The 22,024-nt window shown below is 41.9% G+C and overlaps 1 protein-coding gene across 4 annotated transcripts in view; it reads right to left on the reverse strand.

Moving 5' to 3' along the window:
- GPNMB (glycoprotein nmb) overlaps window positions 1–14,719 on the reverse strand; it is a 28,633-nt gene extending 13,914 nt beyond the window's left edge. For 2 of the 4 annotated variants that reach the window (XM_082398396.1, XM_082398399.1), the window contains exons 1-4: window positions 14,452–14,687; window positions 6,648–6,800; window positions 4,583–4,726; window positions 2,097–2,246 (exon numbers count right to left, since the gene is read on the reverse strand). In XM_082398396.1, the coding sequence (XP_082254522.1) occupies window positions 2,097–2,246; window positions 4,583–4,726; window positions 6,648–6,800; window positions 14,452–14,521 (517 nt within the window). In that variant the 5' untranslated portion in view covers window positions 14,522–14,687. Of the gene's footprint in view, window positions 1–2,096; window positions 2,247–4,582; window positions 4,727–6,647; window positions 6,801–12,544; window positions 12,691–14,451 lie in introns of those variants that run through there. The other 2 variants (XM_082398397.1, XM_082398398.1) reach the window with 2 other exon arrangements.
- Window positions 14,720–22,024: the final 7,305 nt, after the last annotated feature.

The raw sequence follows: 22,024 nt of genomic DNA on the forward strand, positions 1-22,024 counted from the left end.
CTGGCTAGCTAGTGAAAGTAATTCCTCTCCTTCAGGGCTCAAGGATTTTTCTAATCCTTTTGAGGCACCTGGCACAGGTGTGTCATTGAAACAACAAGTATTGTAAGATGGATGCTTGTGAGATGGGGATGTTTAAAGACCATGTTCATCACATGGTCAGAGGGGTCAGGAAAGGGAGGCCTTCCCTGGCGGTCCAGTGGTTAAGACTCTGTGCTTCCACTGTAGGGGCCACGGGTTCAATCCCTGGTCGGGGAAGTAAGGTCTCACACGGCGCGAGTTGCAGCCCCAAAAATAACAAAGTGTCAGGAAAGGCTTGCGATCCCCCTTTACCTTGAAATGCAGAGGCAGTTCTGTTAGCGGTTATAGGGGGAAGAGGTGTCTCTTGGAATTAGTGATACGTGAGGAAATGTTAGTTCTGGCACCGAGCACAGAGGCAGCGCTTAGCTGAGGAAAAATATTAGTTAACTCTGAGACCTCAGCAGAAGATGGAAATTCAAAACCGTCTTGTTAGGAAAACAGCGGTTTCTGGGCTGGAAACTGATGTTAAATAAAGACATCTTAACTAGTTAAGTTAATGGACGTTAACTAGGCGAAACAGAATCTGGAGTGTTAGTGAGCCTAAGTGACTCCATGCAAACTGTCAGGTCAAAGAAATCATGACACTTGGGGAATTCACTGACAGGGCCATGAAGGGAATGAAAAAAGTCGGCTTTAAATCAGCTGATTTAAATAGACAAGCATAGCATTTGTTATATATTTTGTACTCTGTTCAACTGGACCATGTATTATTAATATGTTATTTTGATTTATAAATAAGTTAATTGAAGAAAGAGAAGCTGTTTGTAATTCATGAAGACAGACCAAACATTTAGAAATTTGGAGTCTGCATGATTGGTAGCAGATTTGAAATACTCAGAGCCAGGTGGCACCTGGTAAGATTTTTAACTAAGAATTTAGCAGCTTTGCTAATAATAACCTAAATTTAGTCCTCCTTAAAAAAAAAAAATCACTTCACTAATAGTAAAGCAAAGTGGATACCATTTGTGGTTAAAAAAAAATAAAAAGAGGGTAGGCTATGTCAAAGAAGAAGAGTAGTTAGATTATTTTACTTTTACTCAATAGAATATTATGCGGTCATTAAAATAACGTATATAAAAAAGTTTAGAGAACTCCCATGCGGTCCAGTGGTTAGGACTCGGTGCTTTCACTGCTGGGGCCTGGGTTTGATACCTGGTCAGGGAACTAAGATCCCACAAGCCGTGCAAGAATTTTAGCCAATGCTCATGATACTGATCAAAATGTATATATTTTATGATCTTAATCAAAAAATACTAAGAAAAAAGAAAGAAAGAAATACTAGTAGAGAAAACACCATCATGTTAACAATGATAATCTCTGGTATGAATTATGATGACTGATTTTTCATTTGTGTGTTTCTGCATGTTCCAAATTTCCTACAAAGAGCATAAGTTAAATTCTTAAAATTCTTTTAAAAACATTAAAAAAATTAAAGAATAAATCAACAAATGCCCATCTGTGTGCGGTTCAAATAAATAAATATTATTTTTCATATTACTGTTTTAGACGGAAAAAAATTGAGTAGCTTCGTTTTAAAATATTTATTTTTTTATCTGGCTGTGCTGGGTCTTAGTTGCAGCACTCGGAATCTTTGTTGCTGTGTGCAGGATCTTTGTTGCGGCACACGGGATTTTTAGTTGCAGCATGCGAACTCTTAGTTGCGGCATGTGGGATCGTAGTTCCCTGACCAGGGATCGAACCCGGGCCCCCTGCATTGTTAGCGCGGAGGCTTAGCCACTGGACTACCAGGGAAGTCCCTGAGTAGCTTTGTTTTAAAAAAAGAAAGCTGAACCTGTCTTTTTCTCCTTTTAATTATTTGATATCCTGGAGATATGGCAAGGCTAACCCAGATTTAACTTTTATCCCTCACCCTCCACTCCAGCTAAGGAAAGTTAAAAGAGTAACTGTTGCTAAACTCCCAGTGTTGTAATTCTCAGTTATAGAATACGGAAAGAGAAAAAATTTAAAATTTGAAGGAAAGGTAAAGAAGAAGCTAAGGGGGTTTGTCAAAGTCCAACCCAGTGTGTGGAACACATAGACGAAATTCCATTTCGGGGGGTGCGGGAAAGGCTTCCCGTGATGGCCGTGTCTGGTGCCATTTCCCCAGTCACTGTCCTCTGTCCATGCCGTCCAGTTGTAAACATACGGGTCAGGAGATGGACCAGTATCTAAAGAGAGAAAGGAACACGCCATGATTGACTCAGAACGCTCAATGCTCTTCATTGAATTCAACACATTTTCATATTTTTTCATAACTCGTTTAAATATGGTTGGGCAACTAAAACCCTAATATTCAGAATTCATCTAATGGTACCTTTACAACCTGTGCATTTTTCTGCCTACATGTTATGTTTCAATGAGTTTTTTTTTTTTTAATAAATTTATTTTATTTATTTATTTTTGGCTGCCTTGGGTCTTCATTGCTGCACACAGGCTTTCTCTAGTTGAGGTGAGTGGAGGCTACTCTCATTGTGGTGCGCGGGCTTCTCATTGCTGTGGCTTCTTTTGTTGCGGAGCATGGGCGCTAGGTGCATGGGCTTCAGTACCTGTGGCGTGCGGGCTCCGTAGTTGTGGCGGACGGCCTTAGTTGCTCTGCAGCATGTGGGATCTTCCCGGACCAGGGCACGAACCTGTGTCCCCTGCCTTCACAGGCGGATTCTTAACCACTGTGCCACCACGGAAGGCCTCAATGAGTTTTATATAAAGCAATTTTCCAGGAAATTTAGAGCTATCACTTAATATGTTTATCTTCATATGGGGTCTCCAAATCACAAGAATATTCAAACCAAACTGAGGGATGCTGTATCTTTTTACTTTGATACACTCTCTCTGTCTGTAGCTTTTTTTCCCTGACTCATTTGACATTATGACTCTCCTCTCCTAGAGACTTCAGCACACATCTCCGAAGAATAAGGACATTCTCCTACCTAACCACGTCATCGCCACGCCTACCACAATCTAGTCAAGGGTCACATCATACATTTGGCTATTTTGTTTCTTCAAATGATTCAGAAAAAAAAAAAGAAATATACCTAGAAATATAGATAGATAGATGATAGATACCTAGATAGGTAGATAGATAGATAGACGGAAACAGGAAAAAAATGTTAAATTTGTTGACTCTCGAAGTACCTGCTTTCTACTTTTCTGTATGTTTTGGAAAACATCAGTTTTCCATTCTAAACAAGTCATGATCAATATCTTTTCATCTAGAACAATCCCCTCACCCTCGTTTTTTTTATGTCACTGACATTTATGAAGAGACTTTATATTTATCAATCTACTACAGCCATTATTTTTTTTATTCTTAAATTGTCCCAAACATGGCCAGTAGGAGCCCCTCAAGCTGCCTTCTGTGTCCCTGTGACATGTCCCCATTACTCCCTTGTTTTCTGGCACAAGATGTCCCTGGTTCACATGGTACTTTCCCTGTCTTACACCTGGAATTAGTCATTTCTTCAAAAATTCTAGTTTCTTCTAGTGGTGATATATACTTTATATAACTTTTCATAAGTCACAAGGACTCTTTCATATAAAAGTGCTCAGAGGGCTAGATTGTCATTTGAAACATTCATAAGAATTAACTTTTTTAGAAAGAAAGAAAAATTACAGACGATTATAAACAGCACTTTTTAATTATCAAACTCTTTCTACACAGAATTTATTGTTTTCTTCATAGGCAGATGATGAATTAATAAGAAATAAACACATCGACTGTTTCATAGAAGTTCTAAGTAATAAAATCAGATCATAACTGCACTTATTAGCCTTGTTACTGACTGAGGAATCTCAGTAATTACTTGAGTTGTTAAGGCTGTACAGTTCAAACAAGATAATCCCCCTTGATGTATTTGTAGTCATTTGTGCTCTTTAACATGGGCAAAGAGCTTATCTGCTTTAACTAAGAGCAAAGCAAAACCAAGATAGACACATCTTAGCATTTGTGCTAGGCACACAGCTTAAGGAATTCTTGTGAGCAGAAACCTATCTGATTAACAAAGATCTGTCAAATTGACTATTCTTTGAGTAGCCAGAAGAATTCCAAGTAATAAAACCAAAATCTGAGAACCAACAAGGTATTCTCTTTCCAATCAACTGGACACTAAGAAAAGGCCAAGCCTAGGGACTTCCCTGGTGGTCCAGTGGTTAAGACTCCGAGCTCCCAATGCAGGGGAGGAGGGCATGGGTTCAATGCCTGGTCGGGGAACTAAGATCCCACATGCAGCAAAGGGCAGCCAAAAAAAAAAAAGGCCAAGCCTGACAATGTAGATTTGAGGAGAGTTCCAAGTAGCAGAGAGACACCAGTTGGCCGAAATGGGTTTGGCTGATGTTGATGGAGGGACATATTCACATCCCCTGTTATCCAACTTGAGGAGGCGGTGACAAGGGACAACTGCAGCATCTTTCATTTACAGAAGTACCTGTGAGCATTAAGGTTTATGAGGAGGGTCTCCAGTAGTTAGGAGAACTAGCGTGTTCCTGTGATGTGACTAACATTCCTTACCATTTCTGCAGTTCTTCTCATAGACTATGTTGCCACTGGCATCTTCCTGTTGGCATCTGGAGAATACCAGGTTCACTGCGAATGTTATAGTTGAGCCCACCAGTGCTGGTGCATCACTGGTCAGAAGTGCCTGCACACGGCCTCCTAGGGCATAGAAAAGTGGAGCTCAATCAAACACCTGTTTTCCCTTTCATTGATAAACAAATAAAAGTAAAGTTAAATCTACAAATAAGAACCAGAGGATCCTTATGCCTCTTTACAAACTATTTGCAGGATTCTTAACTTTTGCTGTCAGAGTACAACATTCCAGAAGACAAACTTAAAAAGTCAGACCAATTGAAGAATTCTCTAACCACAGAAAGAACATTTACTTAAAATAATTAAAAATTTATTTAATTGGATTGAAGAGACAGGTATTAAAGGTTTGCAATTTTTAATTTCAAAACCAATGACTGAAGGATTCATTGGTTTTTGATATGAACAGAAAAATATTAACTTTCTGACAAACCACACTTTTGAGATGACCAAAGTGCCCTGGGGTCTCAGAACTTCTGAAGATGACCATTCCCACATCAGTTACTTAAGTTTGAGGCCAAACCTGTTTGCTCTTCAAAATCTTCCAAGAGGCACCAATTGGAAATTTCTAAGGCGATTTTACTGTGTGTGTGGTGGGGGAGAGGAATTTAGAAAGTGATATTGTTGAGATAAAGGACAGATTGCCAAATCCAGGTGCCTCCCACTTGGTAACTAGAGTACTGTCATTCATGGAAGCACCATGATCCCTGTGATCTCAGAGTCTACAATCTACAAGGCTAACTGAAATAAGAAATTACAGCTGTTTGGCAGATGGGACCTAATCAAACTTACAAGCTTCTGCACAGCAAAGGAAACCATAAATTAGAAGACAACCTGCGGAATGGGAGAAAATATTTGCAAACAATGTGACTGACAAGGGATTAATTTCCAAAATATACAAACAGCTCATGCAACTCAACAACAAAAATCAAACAACCCAATTGGAAAATGGGCAGAAGACCTAAATAGACATTTCTCCAAAGAAGACATACAGATGGCCAATAGGAACATGAAAAGATGCTCAATATTGCTAATTATTAGAGAAATGGAAATCAAAACTACAATGGGGTATCAACTCACACCAGTCAGAATGGCCATCATCAAAAAATCTACAAATAATAAATGTTGGAGAGGGTGTGGAGAAAAGGGAACCCTCTTATACTGTTAGTGGGAATGTAAATTGGTACAGTTACTATGGAAAACAGTATGGAAGTTCCTCAAAAAACTAAAAATAGAATTACCACATGACCCAGCAATCCCACTCCTGGGAATATAACCAGACAATTATAATTCAAAAAGATACATGAACCCTTATGTTCACAGCAGCACTGTTCACAGTAGCCAACACATGGAACAACCTAAATGTCCATCAACATATGCATGGATAAAGAAGAGATGTGGTACACATATACAACAGACTACTATTCAGCCATAAAAAAGAATGAAATAATGCCATTTGCAGCAACATGGATGGACCTAGAGATTATCATACTAAGTGAAGTAAGTCAGAAAGAGAAAGACAAATACCATATGATAGCACTTATATGTGGAATTTAAAATATGACACGAACCTATCTATGAAACAGAAACAGACTCACAGACATAGAGAACAGGCTTGTTATTGCCAAGGGGGAGGAGAGGTGGGGGAGGGATGGACTGGGAGTTTGGGGTCGGCAGATACAAACTGTTACATATAGAATGGATAAACAACAAGGTCCTACTGTATAGCACAGGGAACTATAGAACTATATTCAATATCCTGAGATAAACCATAATGGAAAAGAATATTAAAAAAAAGAATGTGTGTCTTCATATATATATATGAACATATACATATATATATATCAGAATCACTTTGCTGTAAGCAGAAATTAACACAACATTGTAAATCAACTATACTTCAGTTAAAAAAATTGAATCACTATGTTGTACACTTGAAATTTAAAAAAAAAAGAAATTACAGTTGTTTTGGTTGAGTCTTTTGATTTACCTTTCCAAGAGTTTTTCCACCTCGAGTCTCCCCTCTTCCACACTGGATAGAGTTTTTCATTCCAGTCATTTTCATCTGATGACCAGCCATTTAATTGCTTGTGCTCCTGCATATAACCAGAAGGTCTTTCATTGCTCAGCACATCATGAACACCTATAACAATATTTGAAAAAAAAATTATTTTGTCTACCTCATCTCTCATTTAGTATTATCTAACAATGGTTAAAGCAGCTTTTCACTTCATAAGATTGGAAAGCACATACATAATATTTCCAATATGTGAAGCAGATAGAAAGTGCTTTTTTAATAAATGTGTACCAGAAATACCTTGAATACAAGTACTCAGACCCTATCTCTTTATGTACTTTAAGTGAATCAAGGAACATTTTTGAATGTCAGTATTTCTTAGACATCATTTGGTTTCTCAAAACATGTCTTCTGAATATTTGGATTTGATACACTATCATTAGGAAAGACACTGATGCCAATGATCTTCAGAGCAGTCTTTCATCTTTTTCCATTCTGAACGGTTTACTTGGTTCAAGGAGTGCCAGGCTGAGGAATGCCTCCAAGGTTCCAGGAGACGTGTACCAGTACTGGAGGGCCCACTGCTGAACAAATGTTTTTATGGCCCAGCACATGGTCTGTCTTGGTGAACGTTCCATATACAGTTGTGTAGTCTATAGTTGTGGGGTATTGTGTTTTTTTAATGTCACTTATGTCAGGCTGGTTGGTATTGTCTTTGGCAACTTCTCTGTTCCTGTTGATTTTCTGTGTGCTTGTTATTTCGTTACTGAAAGAGGAATGTTGAAATCTTCAACTATAATTATGGATGTGCCAATTTGCCAACTTTGTCTTTCAGTTGGCATTATTTGCTTTATGTATCTTGAAGCTCTATTTTAAATTGTTAAGTCTTCTTGATGAATTGACCCTTTTAACATTAGGAATTGACTTTCTTTTTCTCTGGTAATATTCCTTGTTCTGAAGAATACTTTGATATTAGTGCTTAGTGTTTAAATGGTACATCTTTTTCCATCCTTTTACTTTTTTTTTTGCATATTAAAATTTTTTTTTAAATTAATTATTTATATTTATTTTTGGCTGTCTTGGGTCTTCATTGCTGCACGTAGGCTTTCTCTAGTTGTGGCGAGAGGGGGCTACTCTTCATTGTCGTGCGCAGGCTTCTCATTGTGGTGGCTTCTCTTGCTGTGAAGCATGGGCTCTAGGCGCGTGGGCTTCAGTAGTTGTGGCACATGGGCTCAGTAGTTGTGGCTCATGAGCTCTAGAGCGCAGGCTCAGCAGTTGTGGTGCACGGGCTTAGTTGCTCTGTGGCATGTGGAATCTTCCCAGACCAGGGATCAAACCCGTGTACCCTGCATTGCAGGAGGGTTCTTAACCACTGCACCACCAGGGAAGTCCCCATCCTTTTACTTTTAACCTATAAATATTTTTATATTTGAAGTGGGTTTCTTGTAGACAGCATATTGTTGGTTTTTAAAAAAAATCTAGTCTAATAATTTTTACCCTTTATTTGGAGTGTTTAGGTAATTTACATTTAATGTAATTATCAATATTGTGGGATTTGTCTACTATATGTTTTCTATTTATCCATTCTGTTCTTTATTCCTTTTTTCTTCTTTTCTTATACTTATTGGGATTATTTTTGGATTCCATTTTATCTGCATTATTGGCTTATTAGCTATATCTCTTTGTTTTGAGTGGTTGCTCCAAAGTTTATAGTATTCCAATTCTTTTAAAATTCTTTCCAATCTTGATGTCTGTCTTTTTGCCTCTCCTGACAAGTCTGGTGGTCACATTGTCTGTCTTTTCTTTGAGGACTGTAGCAGACAGTTCCTGCCTGCACCTGTCCTCTTTCTCTTGTTGCAGAGTTTTTACCATAATGATTCAAAATTCCAGAGGATCACTTTCCTATCTTTCCTTACAGTTTGGGCAGGAACTGATGACTAGATCCTGGCTGACGGGAGCTGAGAGCAAGTCTGCTGGAGGCTTCTGGGAAACATTTTCCTCCATCATTAAAAAAAAGTGGAAAAAAACCTCCATTTTTTCCTCCTGAGAATTGATTTTGGAGACAGTAGTATAATGATGTGATGCCTGGACTGTGACAGCCATATTTAACCATGAGGGCAAAAATCTGAGGAAGCAGGCCAGCACACCAAGGAAGTCAGAATAGATGGATGAAAAGAAAGAGTCCTTGACAATGTTGTTGAGCTCTTCCTCCAGCCTTGTCTACCTTTGGGTGGATTGAGACAATAAATGTCTTACTCAACCTATTTGAGTATCTGTTACTCACAGGCAAAAGCTCCACTGTCTATAACCCTCGCCAGCCCCTAATCATACACTGCTATAAACTGTTGTCTCATCTAGTCATATGGTCTTGTGTCTTGGTCTGGCTATGGACTCAGAGACAGAAACACTGCCTTTTCTCTTACATCCTGAAAGAGGCCTCCTATGAGGGGCGGTATTTAGAAGGTACTCAGAGAAGCCATACTGAATGGATGCCACTAGCCTCTGCCTTCTATTCCTCTTTGCTGGTAGGAGGAAGGGGAAGCACGTAATTCCCTTCTTATAATGGAGGCAGATGGAGTGGGAAAGAACATTGAGCTGGAAGTTACAGAACCCACTACGAAACAGGCTGTGGGATTTCAGGTCATGTTTCTCCTCTGGGCCTTCACATCAGGCAAAAAAACAAATGTCCTGTGATACTGTGAGATAGTATATGTTCCCAAAAAGGAACAAAGTGAGGGCAGGAAATCTATGTTTATCAATAAATGTTTATTATTACTGGAAATTCAGTTGAATGTTGAGTCATGGAATGGTAGAATGTGCTATATAGAAAGAACTAAAAATAGTTCGTTCAAATCCTTTCATTTACAGATGAAGAAATTCAGGCCTAGAGAAGTGATATGATTCACTCAGAGTCACCTGTAATCAAGTAGAAATGAAGATTTGCATCTTTGAGTCCCAGGATCAGTTTTTTCTACTCTTCCAAAGTCTTCCTCTTCCTCAGATCCTGAGTGAATGTCAGTGTTTCCAGAAACATAATCCAAAAACAGATTTCTCCTCTGATTTTAAATGTCAAAAGTCTGGGCTTCCCTGGTGGCGCAGTGGTTAAGAATCCGCCTGCCAATGCAGGGGACACGGGTTCGAGCCCTGGTCCGGGAAGATCCCACATGCCGCAGAGCAACTAAGCCCGTGCGCCACAACTACTGAGCCTGTGCTCTAGAGCCCATGCGCCGCATCTACTGAAGCTCCCATGCTCCAGAGCCCATGCTCTGCAACAAGAGAAGCCACCACAATGAGAAGCCCGGGCACCACAACGAAGAGTAGTCCCCACTCACCGCAACTAGAGAAAGCCTGTGCGCAGCAACGAAGACCCAGCACAGCCAAAAAATAAATAAATAAATAAAAATAAATAAATTTAAAAAAATAAATAAATGTCAAAAATCAAGGAAAAATACAAACTTAAAAGGCGAGTGACAAAGAATAGACACATAGGCCCATAGAACAGATGATAGAACCCAGAAATAGACTCACAGATATGTCCTACTGATTTTTGCAAATATAATCCAATGGAGAAAAGATAGCCTTTCAACACATGGCACTGTAAAAAAGTAAAAAGCATAGGAGAAATCTTCAGGCTCTAGGTAGGCAAGAATTCTTAGACTTAACACCAAAGCCATAATCTATAACAGGAGAAATTGATAAATTGGACCTCATTAAAATTAAAAAATTTTGCTCTGTGAAATACCATGTGAAGAGGATAAAAAGGCACATTGCAGGGAGAAAAATATTTGCAAGCCACATTTCCAAAAAAGGAATAATATCTAGAACATATAAAGGATTTTCAAAACTCAATGTTAAAAAATCAAATAATCCAGGTAAAAGACCTGACCAGACATTTCACAGATGAGGATGTACAGAAGGCAAAGTAACACATGAAAAGATGTTCAGTATCATTAGCCAGTGAGTAAATGCACATTAAAACCGCAATGAGATATCACTGCATACCTATCAGAAAGACTAAAATTAAAAATACTGACATCAGGGGCTTCCCTGGTGGCTCAGTGGCTAGGAATCCGCCTGCCAATGCAGGGGCCATGGGCTCAAGCCCTGGTCCAGGAAGATCCCACATGCTGCGGAGCAACTAAGCCCGTGCGCCACAACTACTGAGCCCGTGTGCCACAACTGCTGAAGCCCGCATGCCTAGAGCCTGTGCTCTGCAGCAAGAGAAGCCACCACAATGAGAAGCCTGAGCACCACAACAAAGAGTAGCCCCTGCTCGCCCCAACTAGAGAAAGCCCACGCACATCAACGAAGACCCAATGCAGCCAAAAATAGAATAAATAAATTTATTAAAAAAAAATGACATCAGATGTAGGTGAAGATGTAGAGAAACTGAATCACTCATACACTGCTGGTGGAAATGGTACCGCCATTCTGGAAAACAGTTTGGCAGTTTCTTGTAAAACTAAACATGCAATTACTATGCAACCAAGCAGTTGTACTCATGGGCATTTGTACCAGAAAAATGGAAACTTATGTTCACATAAAAACCTGTACATTAATGTTCAGAGCAGCTTTATTCATAATAGCCCAAGCTGCAACAACCCAGAAATCTTTCAGTGGGCAAATGGATAAACTGTGGTACATCCATGTAGTAAGGTATACCAGTCAGTGATCAAGAACTAGCTATTGATATACACAACAACCTCAATAGATTATGTTGAGTAAAAAAGAGCCAGCTCCCCTAAATTACATACTGTATGATTCCATTTCTCTAACATTCTTGAAGTTACAAAATTATAAAACTGGAGAATGGATTAGTGGTTGCCAGGGGCTGGGGGTTGGGCGCAGTGGGAAAGGGAAGTGGGTTTGGATCTTTGTGGTGATGTGACTGTTCTGCATTGTGACCGTGTCAATGTCAATGTCCTGGTTGCCACATTGTACTACAACTTTGCAAGATGTTACCATTGGGAGAAACCCTGTAAAGGGTACATAGCGGGGGATCTCTTTGTATTATTTCTTAAAAGTGCATGTGAATCTACAATAACCTCAAAATAAAAAGTTGAGGGCTTCCCTAGTGGTGCAGTGGTTGAGAATCTGCCTGCCAATGCAGGGGACACGGGTTCGAGCCCTGGTCTGGGAAGATCCCACATGCCGCAGAGCAACTGGGCCCGTGAGCCACAACTACTGAGCCTGCGCGTCTGGAGCCTGTGCTCCGCAACAAGAGAGAGGCCACGATAGTGAGAGGCCCGCGCACCGCGATGAAGAGTGGCCCCCGCTCGCCGCAACTAGAGAAAGCCCTCGCACAGAAACGAAGACTCAACACAACAAAAATAAATAAATAAATAGCGGTCCCTTTAAAAAATAAAATAAAATAAAAAAAAAAAAAGTTGAATTAAAAAATAGAATAAACAATCAAAAACCCCCAACAGTAAGACTTTAAAAAAGGAAGTGGGGAGGGGAATAGATGTGAAGGTAAATGGGGTCGCACCCAGCACCCCTGTGGCTGTTCCCTCTACCCTTCGGACGCCCTGCTCTGTCTACTAGCAGAGACATGGCGGCTTGGCCGCTTGTGAGCTACTCTGTCTATAGCCTCTCCTTCCTCTTTTTACCACGGCTATGACTGGAAAATGGCAAGGAATCCCTTGCTGTCTGATATACTGCTAAATTCTACCCATCCTTATTTTTTGTGGCCAGGATATTTCGTCTTAAGGCAAGGTGAAGCCAGGCACAGCAGGTTTTGTTACGTGGCTAATAGGTTGGGCCTCCTCTCAAACTGCCAGCCGGCCTCAGGCTCATCTGCCTTGCTGAGCAGAGCAAGGGGCTGCTGGTGGACAGCAGGCTACAATTAGGTGCAGGGGCTTCCCACTGACCTGTCCGCTCTCTGTCCCTCCATCCCCCGGACCTCTGTGGGAGTCTGTCCTGCAGTGGGGGACATGCAGACAAGACAGTTGCTGCCACGAACGACTCCTACTCCAGGCACTTGTTAGCTGATGTCACAAGAACCCTATAACCCAGTTTTGCAAACAAAGAAGCGAAAGCTCGGGGGTGCTGAGTCACTCGTGGTCCAGCCCCACGGCTGGCAGGAAGGACAGCGGCTGCCACAAAAGCCTTCCTCGTCCTCGTATCCGCCGTGCGGCCCTTCCCCCTTGTCCGGGACAGGGGAACAGCGCCGGCCTGCCCGGCCTCCCCGGGCTGTTGCGAGGCCCCTTGCGGCCCAGGCGAGTGTCAGACCCCGGGCCGCCGCTCTCCGGCCCGGCCCCCCGCCGGCACAGCCCCTGCGTCTGGGCTCCCGGGTCGAAGTCGCGGGTCCTCTTCCTGCGCCGTCACCGGCCTCAGCGCTGGCGGCAGAACTGGCCTCCCGACACTCTCCTCCCCTCCCCCCAGCCCAGGTCCCCATCCCGGACCCCAGCCTCGCGGGCTCCGGGCGCGCTCAGCGCCCGCTCCTCAGCGCCCCCCACCCCCGAGCCTGCAGCGGCCCCCTCTCTTTCTCCTCCACCCAGCAGCCGCCGGGGATCGCCCTCTGCAAGGACCGCTTCGTTGTAGGGCGTTTCTCTCCCGCTGGGAGGAGTGAGAGGAGCGCGCGCACGTGTGTCCAGGATCCTCCTCTCTTAGATCTGGGCCCCGCAGGTGAAAAGCCCGACCTGGGCTCCTCGTTTCCTCACCCGTTGAAGGGTGGGAGGACCATCTGCTCCGCCAAGGGGGCTGTGAGGACTACCCGACTGGTTGAAGTGAAGCGGCCAGCACAGGGCGCACACACTGGGGGTCCCTTCTCAGCGCCTACCTCCCCCAGTGGAGTCGTCTGGCAAAATCAGGACTTTTCCTCCAGGGAACGTTGTCACTCTATTGGAGTGAGGTGGAGTGGACCTTCTGGGAGATGTCTAATTCACTTCCTTCTCCCACTCCACTGGAGGCTAGGGGCTGCCATGGCCGCCCATCCCCTGGGCTGGACAAGTGGACCGCCGGTGAGCTCAGTGGCTCGCAGCTCTGGCTTCCGTCCCAATCACAAGAGGAGATTTTTAAACAAGGATGCTCCAACCCCACCTCCAAAGATTCTGATCTCATTGATCTGGACATCAGCATTGTTAAAAAGCCCCCAGCCTCTACTCTAACTAGAAAAGAGACCCAGGGCTTTAGCTCTTTTCTCAGTATCCTCACTACAGTGGCAGCAAACTCTTGCAGGTCTGTGAAAACCTATCAGCAGGATTTTTTTTTTTTTTTTTTTTTTTGTCAAGCGGCTTGTGGGATCTTAGTTCCCTGACCAGGGATCAAACCTGGGCCCTCGGCAGTGAAAGCATGGAGTCCAAACCACTGGATCACCAGGGAATTCCCTCAGCAGGATTGGCAATAGCTTCTGGGTTGAGATTATTAGATTTTGGGCCCCATTTCATCTGAGGCTCTATCCTGTTGGATGGCAACAAAACAAAATTTAGTGGGTAGCGTTGCTGTGTTCTCAAGCCAGAGACTGTGCCCTTCACCACCCCCCCCCCCCACTCTCCCAATGTCTCTAAGAGAGTGGGTGGCAATTTTGACAGAAAAAACCTCCACAGCAGAGGGGCTGCACGTCTTTCACTTCAAGAGCCTGGAGCAAAGAACGGGGACTGAACACATTCTGCTGTACTTTCAACATCCCCAGTGGTGTTCGGAAGAAGAAACAAGTGAGCGTGAATGCTTCCTAAAGTCCAACTTTGGGCTCAGGCAAAGTTACTTCAGACAAACCCATCACTTCAGACAATAGCGAGAGAATGGGTTAAAAATACAGAAATTGACAGTTACTCACATTTGGCAGCATCAAGTGGCAGTCTTGCAGCCAGAAGCAGAAATCCCAGGCAACAGTAGAGACATTCCATGCTGAATTCTCACAGATCCAGGCAATCAAGGTTTAACTTGTAACTCCTCTGGCTCCATCCGCTAAGAGCAACAGTGTTCTTCTGGTTTTTGCTGTGCTCCACTCCTTATTTTAATTAAATATGGGCCTCGGGGCAGATCATGTGATGGTATTAAGCAGCACTGCTTGATCTGGTCTCTGGAGTTCAACCGCTCATGTGCTTCTGACTCACTTGCTCTTAGTATCTATTTATTCACTTTTCAGATGCACACCATTTCAGTGTTGTTATTCCATATTTCTAGTTAAAGGGACTTACTTTCCTATGGGCCCTATTTTGATAGCCTTCCCCAAATAAAATTTCAATCTCCAACCTCACTGATTTTTTTTTTAATTTTTGAAATATGTTTTATTATCTTATATTTTGAATTAGATCCTGTTCATTCATTCTGTTCTTTTTTTTTGAACTTTTGAATTTTATTTTATTTTATTTTTTATACAGCAGATTCTTATTAGTCATCCATTTTATACACATCAGTGTATGCATGTCAATCCCAATCTCCCAATTCATTACACCACCATACCCCACCTGCCGCTGCTTTCCCCCCTTGGTGTCCATACGTTTGTTCTCTACATCTGTGTCTCAATTTCTGCCCTGCAAACCGGTTCATCTGTACCATTTTTCTCCAACCTCACTGATTATTAACTTGCTGTGACTCCTTTGCTGATTCACTCACCCAGCTCATGTTGAAATGTCACAATTATGCTTCTTTTGCGATAATTTAGACGACCAGCTCTTCCCAGCGCTAGGTAGTGCTTGTACATCCCCTTACCCCAAGAGGAAACTAAGACGGGGAGCGATCTCTTCCATCACTTGAAATGGTGGATGACATACATGGATAAAAACATACGCTGTGCCGAAAGGGGACTGAAGCAGCTGCACCACCTCCGGTAGTTGAGAAATTTACTCAAAAGTGCATTTAGGATATCTGTGCAATTCCATATAACTTTTGGAACCACCTGCATCATTTTTGATAACTGCTCTACAAAGCAATTATTTATGCTGTATCACTCAGGACCAACTGCATTCAACATATAGCATATTTATTTCATGTTACAGAAAGCAAGCGTTAAATGTAAAAACAAGCTTGCCTAGAACATACATTTTATCAAATCGTTTCTGGTTACAGAATGTGCAGAAAATGTGGCAACATGATTTTCCTGCATGTGATCGCTCTCTAAGTCACATCCACATAACCGTTTTCAGTACATGTAGAACGCCTGGTCAGGGGTGAGGGGAAAATTTGTGGTAGTGATTTATGTTTCACTTGTGCTAATGAGGACTAGAAATAAATAGTCTGTGAAACTCCCTACCCTAAGGCCACACACAGCTCTTCAGAGCTGCTTTTACAGCCTTTGAAGCAAATATGAAGCAAAAAACAGGGAAGGGAACATATGCACAACTGAAACAAAACCATTTTCAAATACAGATGAGTAAGTGAATAATGGAAGTAGTTGTTGGTTTTATGTAATGTGAATAATCTATATAGTTCTGTTTTCTTTTTACAACAAACACGAAAAACTTTTATAATTAAAAAAAGCTCTTCAGTGTAGGGGAAACTTACTATTGATTTTTGAAAAGTATGATTTCCCTTTGTTGCTTACGATTAGTTCTGGCTTTTATTTTTGGCCAGATTAGCTCTTTCTGTCTCTAAGAAAACTGGAAGTGTCAGACTCTTCTGTAACGAGATCTTATTTAGGGTGACAGACACAATGATCAAGTCTTCTCTTTTGTCTTCTCTCCTTCCCTGTCCCATCAACAGGCGATAGCAATGAACTAAGGCAACAGGCAAAAGGTAGGCAGCTGGATGGAGGCCAAGGCACCAGAAATTCTTAATTTCAAAGCACTACAAATCGGCTAATCAGTGCCTTGATAATCAACAGCTGACAACATATAAAGTACTTTGTAGGATTCAAGATACTGGGCTATTTTGGATAAGAAATATCTTCAAGCTTGTTTTTTTTTCCTTGTAAAATAAAATTATACTGTGAAAAAGGTTTGAAATAGTTCCTTCAAAGAAGGGAACCATCTCAATTACCTGGTATTAGCCACATGATTATCCTGGTGGAAATGCTGTTGAGCAAATAGTCAACTTTTGAGAACATCCTAAATGGCCTCTCAGCGGCCTGGCTTCTGGCACCCCTCGTGCGGCCACAGTCCCAACCTGAGGAGTAGCCCCTGAGCTGGGAGAAGGGTAGAAGCCACCTAAAGGGGGGCTCGTGGAGGGGCAGGTGGCGGCCACACCCAGGTGTCACGGCAGGCAGTGGGGGAGTTCCCTTTAGTTTTAGGAATTTTTTAGTTCAAACTGATGTTTTTAAGCAAGAGAATAAAAATGAAGGCCCTTTTCTCTCCAACTCTTGTAAATACCTACCTGTTGGATAAGTTTCCCATCGCCACTGTTAGCAGCATTTGCAGAAACTTGGAGGCTTGAAACTACACAAATCTAATACCTTGCTTTCTGGTATGGGTCTCAGCGGGCTAAAATCAAAGCGGCAGCAGGGAAGCTCCAGTGAAGCATCTGTTTCTTTGCCTTTTCTAGCTTCTAGAAGTCTCCCTGCATTTCCTGGCTCGGGGCCCGCTTCCATCTTCAAAGCCAGCCATGGCCAGGCACGTCTTTCTCACACCCAATCACTCTGACACTGACTCTCCTTCCTCCCTCTCTCACTTATAAGACCTTGTGATTACATTGGGCTCACCTGGATAATCCAGGTTAACTTCCTTGTCTTAAAGTCCATTGATTAGCAACGTTAATACCATATGCAGCCTTTAATTCCCTCTTGCCACAGAACAGCTTCACAGGTTCCTGGGATTAGGATGTGGACATCTTTGGGGGCGCCATTATTCTGCCTGTCACAGTTATACAGCAGGTGATTTAGCAAAAAAATTCTGTTTGTAAGAAGAGTGTGTGATAAGAGCAGTGGTGGGAAGTAACTCTCAGAGGTTACATGACTTGTTGAAACAAAGCTTTTGATATTTGGCAGGGCAGAAGGCAAGAATAAACTGAAGATAAAGGAATCAGTTCAGAGAGAAAGAAAGCGCATGTGACTGCTTTGTCCTAATGTGGGCTTTCTAACGTGTTATAATCAGAGTCACAGTTTTCAGATTTAAGCATTAACAAATGACGCAGAGACTTCTGTTTTGTGTCCAGTTCCTCGGCCTCTTCTGTCTGGGTGCTCCCCACACGAATAAGTAATTAAACCCCCTGGTTTCTAGGTTTGCTAAGCTTTGAAGTTACTCTTCCATGAAAATATTTTCCCTTGCTTTTCAGGGAAAGAGGAGAAAAGGTCAGTGCATCGTTTTCTGGTCACCTCTGCTATCACAAAGTGGCAATTGCTGTTATATTTTTAGCCTGATTTTCTACCTGAAGGAATCGGACACTAGACTCGGGTAAAGGAGTTTTCTTCTTGGGGTGCTGGCCGCAAACGTTTTTTGACAAGACTCTTCTTAAGGAGTTGCCCGTTTGAAATTAGAAAGAGCAGTAGGTGTAGAAAAGTGTGGGTTATCATACTAAGTCCTAGTTTTGTTATTAAAGTACTTTCTCTGAATTATTAGTGTAGAAGGAGAATAAGTCATGAAAGTTTAATGAGTGGAGGTGGAAGCAATGATGCCTTTCTTTTCTACTTCTGGTGCCCGTAGATCAGTGGGAGGAAAGAGAGAACTAGAATGGGATCTAAGCAGAGAGAAAGAAGGGAGGGGCAAAAATAGAAATCTGAATGGAAACCTGGCTTCCAGATTTTTGATAATTATGGATTATCCAGACATGTCTCAGAACACAGGAGCCAGTGCATTGCACTCATTCATGGGAGATCAACTGTAAGCCCAAGAAAGAAGTTAGAGCAAAAATCAAAAGGGATTTTAACTGTAGAAGAAAGGTCAGGAAACTGAAGCTGGAATAGCCTCTTGGATCTTTATTCTCATGTCTAAATTCAGCTTTTTCTCAATGAAATTTTTTAACACCTCAGATAGAATTTAATTCACCAGTGGAGGTCTGCCTTTCTATACTGGCCATCATCAACCACGGCATGAATGACAATCTCTGACCTCAGAGGAGCATAGGATCTCATGGGGAGGATGAGACTCATAGAACAGGTAATAGTATGAAACACCTTTTGAAATTCTTATTTTGGAAACTTTCAAACATACACAATATAGAGAGAATGACATAATCAACTTCCATGTACGCATCACTTGCTCCAATGGTCATCAATATATGGCCAATCTTGTCTTATTCATCCCCCTCCCCACACCATTATCTGCTGGATTATTTAAAAACCAATCCTACACATCACTGGTGTGTGGCGTTTAAATTAAGTAATGTAGATAGAGCTAAAGGAGTTCAGAGAAGATGGAAGGTGTAGAGAAATCTTTATGGAGAAAGTATGACTTAGTTCTTGAGTGATGAGTTAAGCTGGACAAGCACAGAGGAGGCACGGGGAGAGTGCATTCAGGTAGGAGGGAATAATGTGAATAGAAGAAGGAACATTTAAAAAAAAAAAAGGAATGAAGCACAGATGCATGCTACAATGTGGATGAACCTGGAAAACAATATGCTAAGTGAAAGAAACCAGACAAAAAAGGTCACGTGTTGTATGATTCTATTATATGAAATATCCAGAATAGGCAAATCCATAGAAAGAAAACAGATTGGTGATTGCCAGGGGCTATAGGGAGGTGAGAATGGGGAGAAACTGCTTAATGAATATGGGTTTTATTTTGGCATGGTGAAAAAGTTTGGGAACTAAATAGAGGTGGTGGTTGGAAAACATTGTGAATGTACTAGATGCCACTGAATTGTTCACTTTAAAATGGTTCATATGAGTGTCATGGACATATATACACTACCAAACGTAAAATAGCTAGCTAGTGGGAAGCAGCCGCATAGCACAGGGAGATCAGCTCTGTGCTTTGTGACCACCTAGAGGGGTGGGATAGGGAGGGTGGGAGGGAGGGAGATGCAAGAGGGAGGGGAAATGGGAACATATGTATATGTATAACTGATTCACTTTGTTATAAAGCAGTAACTAACACACCATTGTAAAGCAATTCTACTCCAATAAAGATGTTAAATAAATAAATAAAAGTATAAAATATTTACTATAAAAAATGGTTCATATTATGTTGTGTGAATTTCACCCTGATTACAAAAAAAAAAAAAAATGAACAGTAATGATTAACTCCATGACACCCTTTGTTAGGTGTGCCGGGCATGATGCTAGAAACCGAGGATAAAAGGGCACCAAGCATTATGGTGCTGGCAGTCCCGTTGGAGTTAACAGCCAGGTGAAGAGGCATGTGCAGGTGCTACGGTAGAGATATGTCAGGGTGCACACTGAGGGCACGAAGAAAGGGGCTGCTCAGTCCCAGCTGGGTAGCACTGTCCAGTACAAATATAATGTGAACCATGTGTGTAACTTTAAATTTCCTGGCAGCCACATTTTACAAAAGAAAAGAGAAACAGTTGAAATTCTTTTAAGACTATGTTCCATTTAACTCGATATCTCTAAAACATCATTTCAGCATGTAATCAATGTATAAAATTATTAATGAGATATTTTATATTTTTTTCATGCAAAGTCTTTGAAGTCCAGTGTGTATTTTAGACTTACAGCATGTGTCAGTTTAGACCAGCACATTGCAAGTGCTCACTGGCCACATGTGCCAGTGGCTGGTGTGTCACACAGAGCAGCTCCAGAGGGACAGGAAGAGCTTCCCCACGGGTTGAGCAGTGGCCTGGAGTTTGTGCTGCTCCAGGCAACCAAGTCAGGGGTTGGGGGCCACAGCTGGAGGGGAGCTATGAGGGTGACATGCTCACCCTACAGCCAGGGCAGAGGGTCAAGCCTGATTTCTACGGAAAGTGAGTGTAATAGGGACGATGTTTAAATGGACATCTGGTATTGTTTTCTCTGACCTATTTCCCAGGAGTGGAGATAAAGAAGAGGAAACACAGAGGTCGAGTTCCCGTTACACATAATTGATTTAATGCCCACTCCCTACACCCAACTGTCTGTCTCCAGCATTCTTTTCTTTTTTTTTTTTTTCCGAAGGAACATTTATTTATTTATTGGCTGTCTTGGGTCTTTGTTGCGGTGCGCTGGCTTCTCATTGCGGTGGCTTCTCTTGTTGCGGAGCACGGACTCTAGGCACGCGGGCTCAGTAGTTGTGGCTCGTGGGCTCTAGAGCACAGGCTCAGTAGTTGTGGCACACGGGCTTAGTTGCTCCACAGCATGTGGGATCTTCCCGGACCAGGGCTTGAACCCGTGTCCCCTGCATTGGCAGGCGGATTCTTTTTTTTTTTTTTTTTTAAATAATGTTATTTATTTATTTATTTTTAAATTAATTTGTTTATTTTTATATTTATTTTTGGCTGTGTTGGGTCTTCGTTTCTGTGCGAGGGCTTTCTCCAGTTGCGGCAAGCGGGGGCCACTCTTCATCGCGGTGCGCGGGCCTCTCACTATCGCGGCCTTTCTTGTTGTGGAGCACAGGCTCCAGACGCGCAGGCTCAGTAGTTGTGGCTCACGGGTCCAGCTGCTCCGTGGCATGTGGGATCTTCCCAGACCAGGGCTCGAACCCGTGTCCCCAGCATTGGCAGGCAGATTCTCAACCACTGCGCCACCAGGGAAGCCCATGGCAGGCGGATTCTTAACCACTGCACCACCAAGGAAGCCCTCTTTAGTCTTCTTTAATCTGGAACATTCCCTCAGCCTATTTTATCTTTCAAGACATTAATATTTTTGAAGAGTATTGGCCAGTGTTTTACAGAATGCCCCTCATTTTAGGGTTGTCTCATGCTTCCTCATGCTTACATTCAGATTCTGCATTTTGAGTACTACTTCCTTTTTATTGCATCACATCTTCTAATAACTTTTGAACACTTTTCTAGTCACTAAATTGAAGAGACTATTAATTAAAAGTAAGTATATACAAACACTTAACACAGGGCAAGGCATAGAGTAGGCTCTGGACCATTCTTACTGATTGAGGTTTGGAGGCCTTATGCCAATAACAGAGGGCTATTGCAATTCTCACATGAAATTTATAAAACAAATTGAAGTTTCCTTCACATAAAAAGCAGCAAGCTTCTGATTTAAGTATATATGGGAAAATTCTGAAAATGTTTAGAATGTGATTTCATTGAAGACATACATAATTGTAATGAAACAAACCTCAGCTCACACACATAATAACACAATCTCCCTTGTTAGAGCAGGTCAGTTTTTATAAAGAGGCTACATTCCATCTTGCTCTCTTTATCTTCAGCATTTTCTTAATTTGGTGGGTTTGGACAAAAACTTTCTTGCACATTTATTTATCTTTCTTTTATGAATCATGTGAATTCTAAAGCTTATGTAGTTTTAGAGCTAAATGGTATCTATTCACTAATCCTTTACATGAAATGACTGAAAATGAAACAGGGGTTTTCTCAGTACCTTGAACTAAATACGGAAATGCAAAAGAACTCCAGTTCAG

This window comes from Balaenoptera borealis (genome assembly GCF_965194805.1).
Source record: "Balaenoptera borealis genome assembly, chromosome: 7".
NCBI lineage: Eukaryota > Metazoa > Chordata > Mammalia > Artiodactyla > Balaenopteridae > Balaenoptera > Balaenoptera borealis.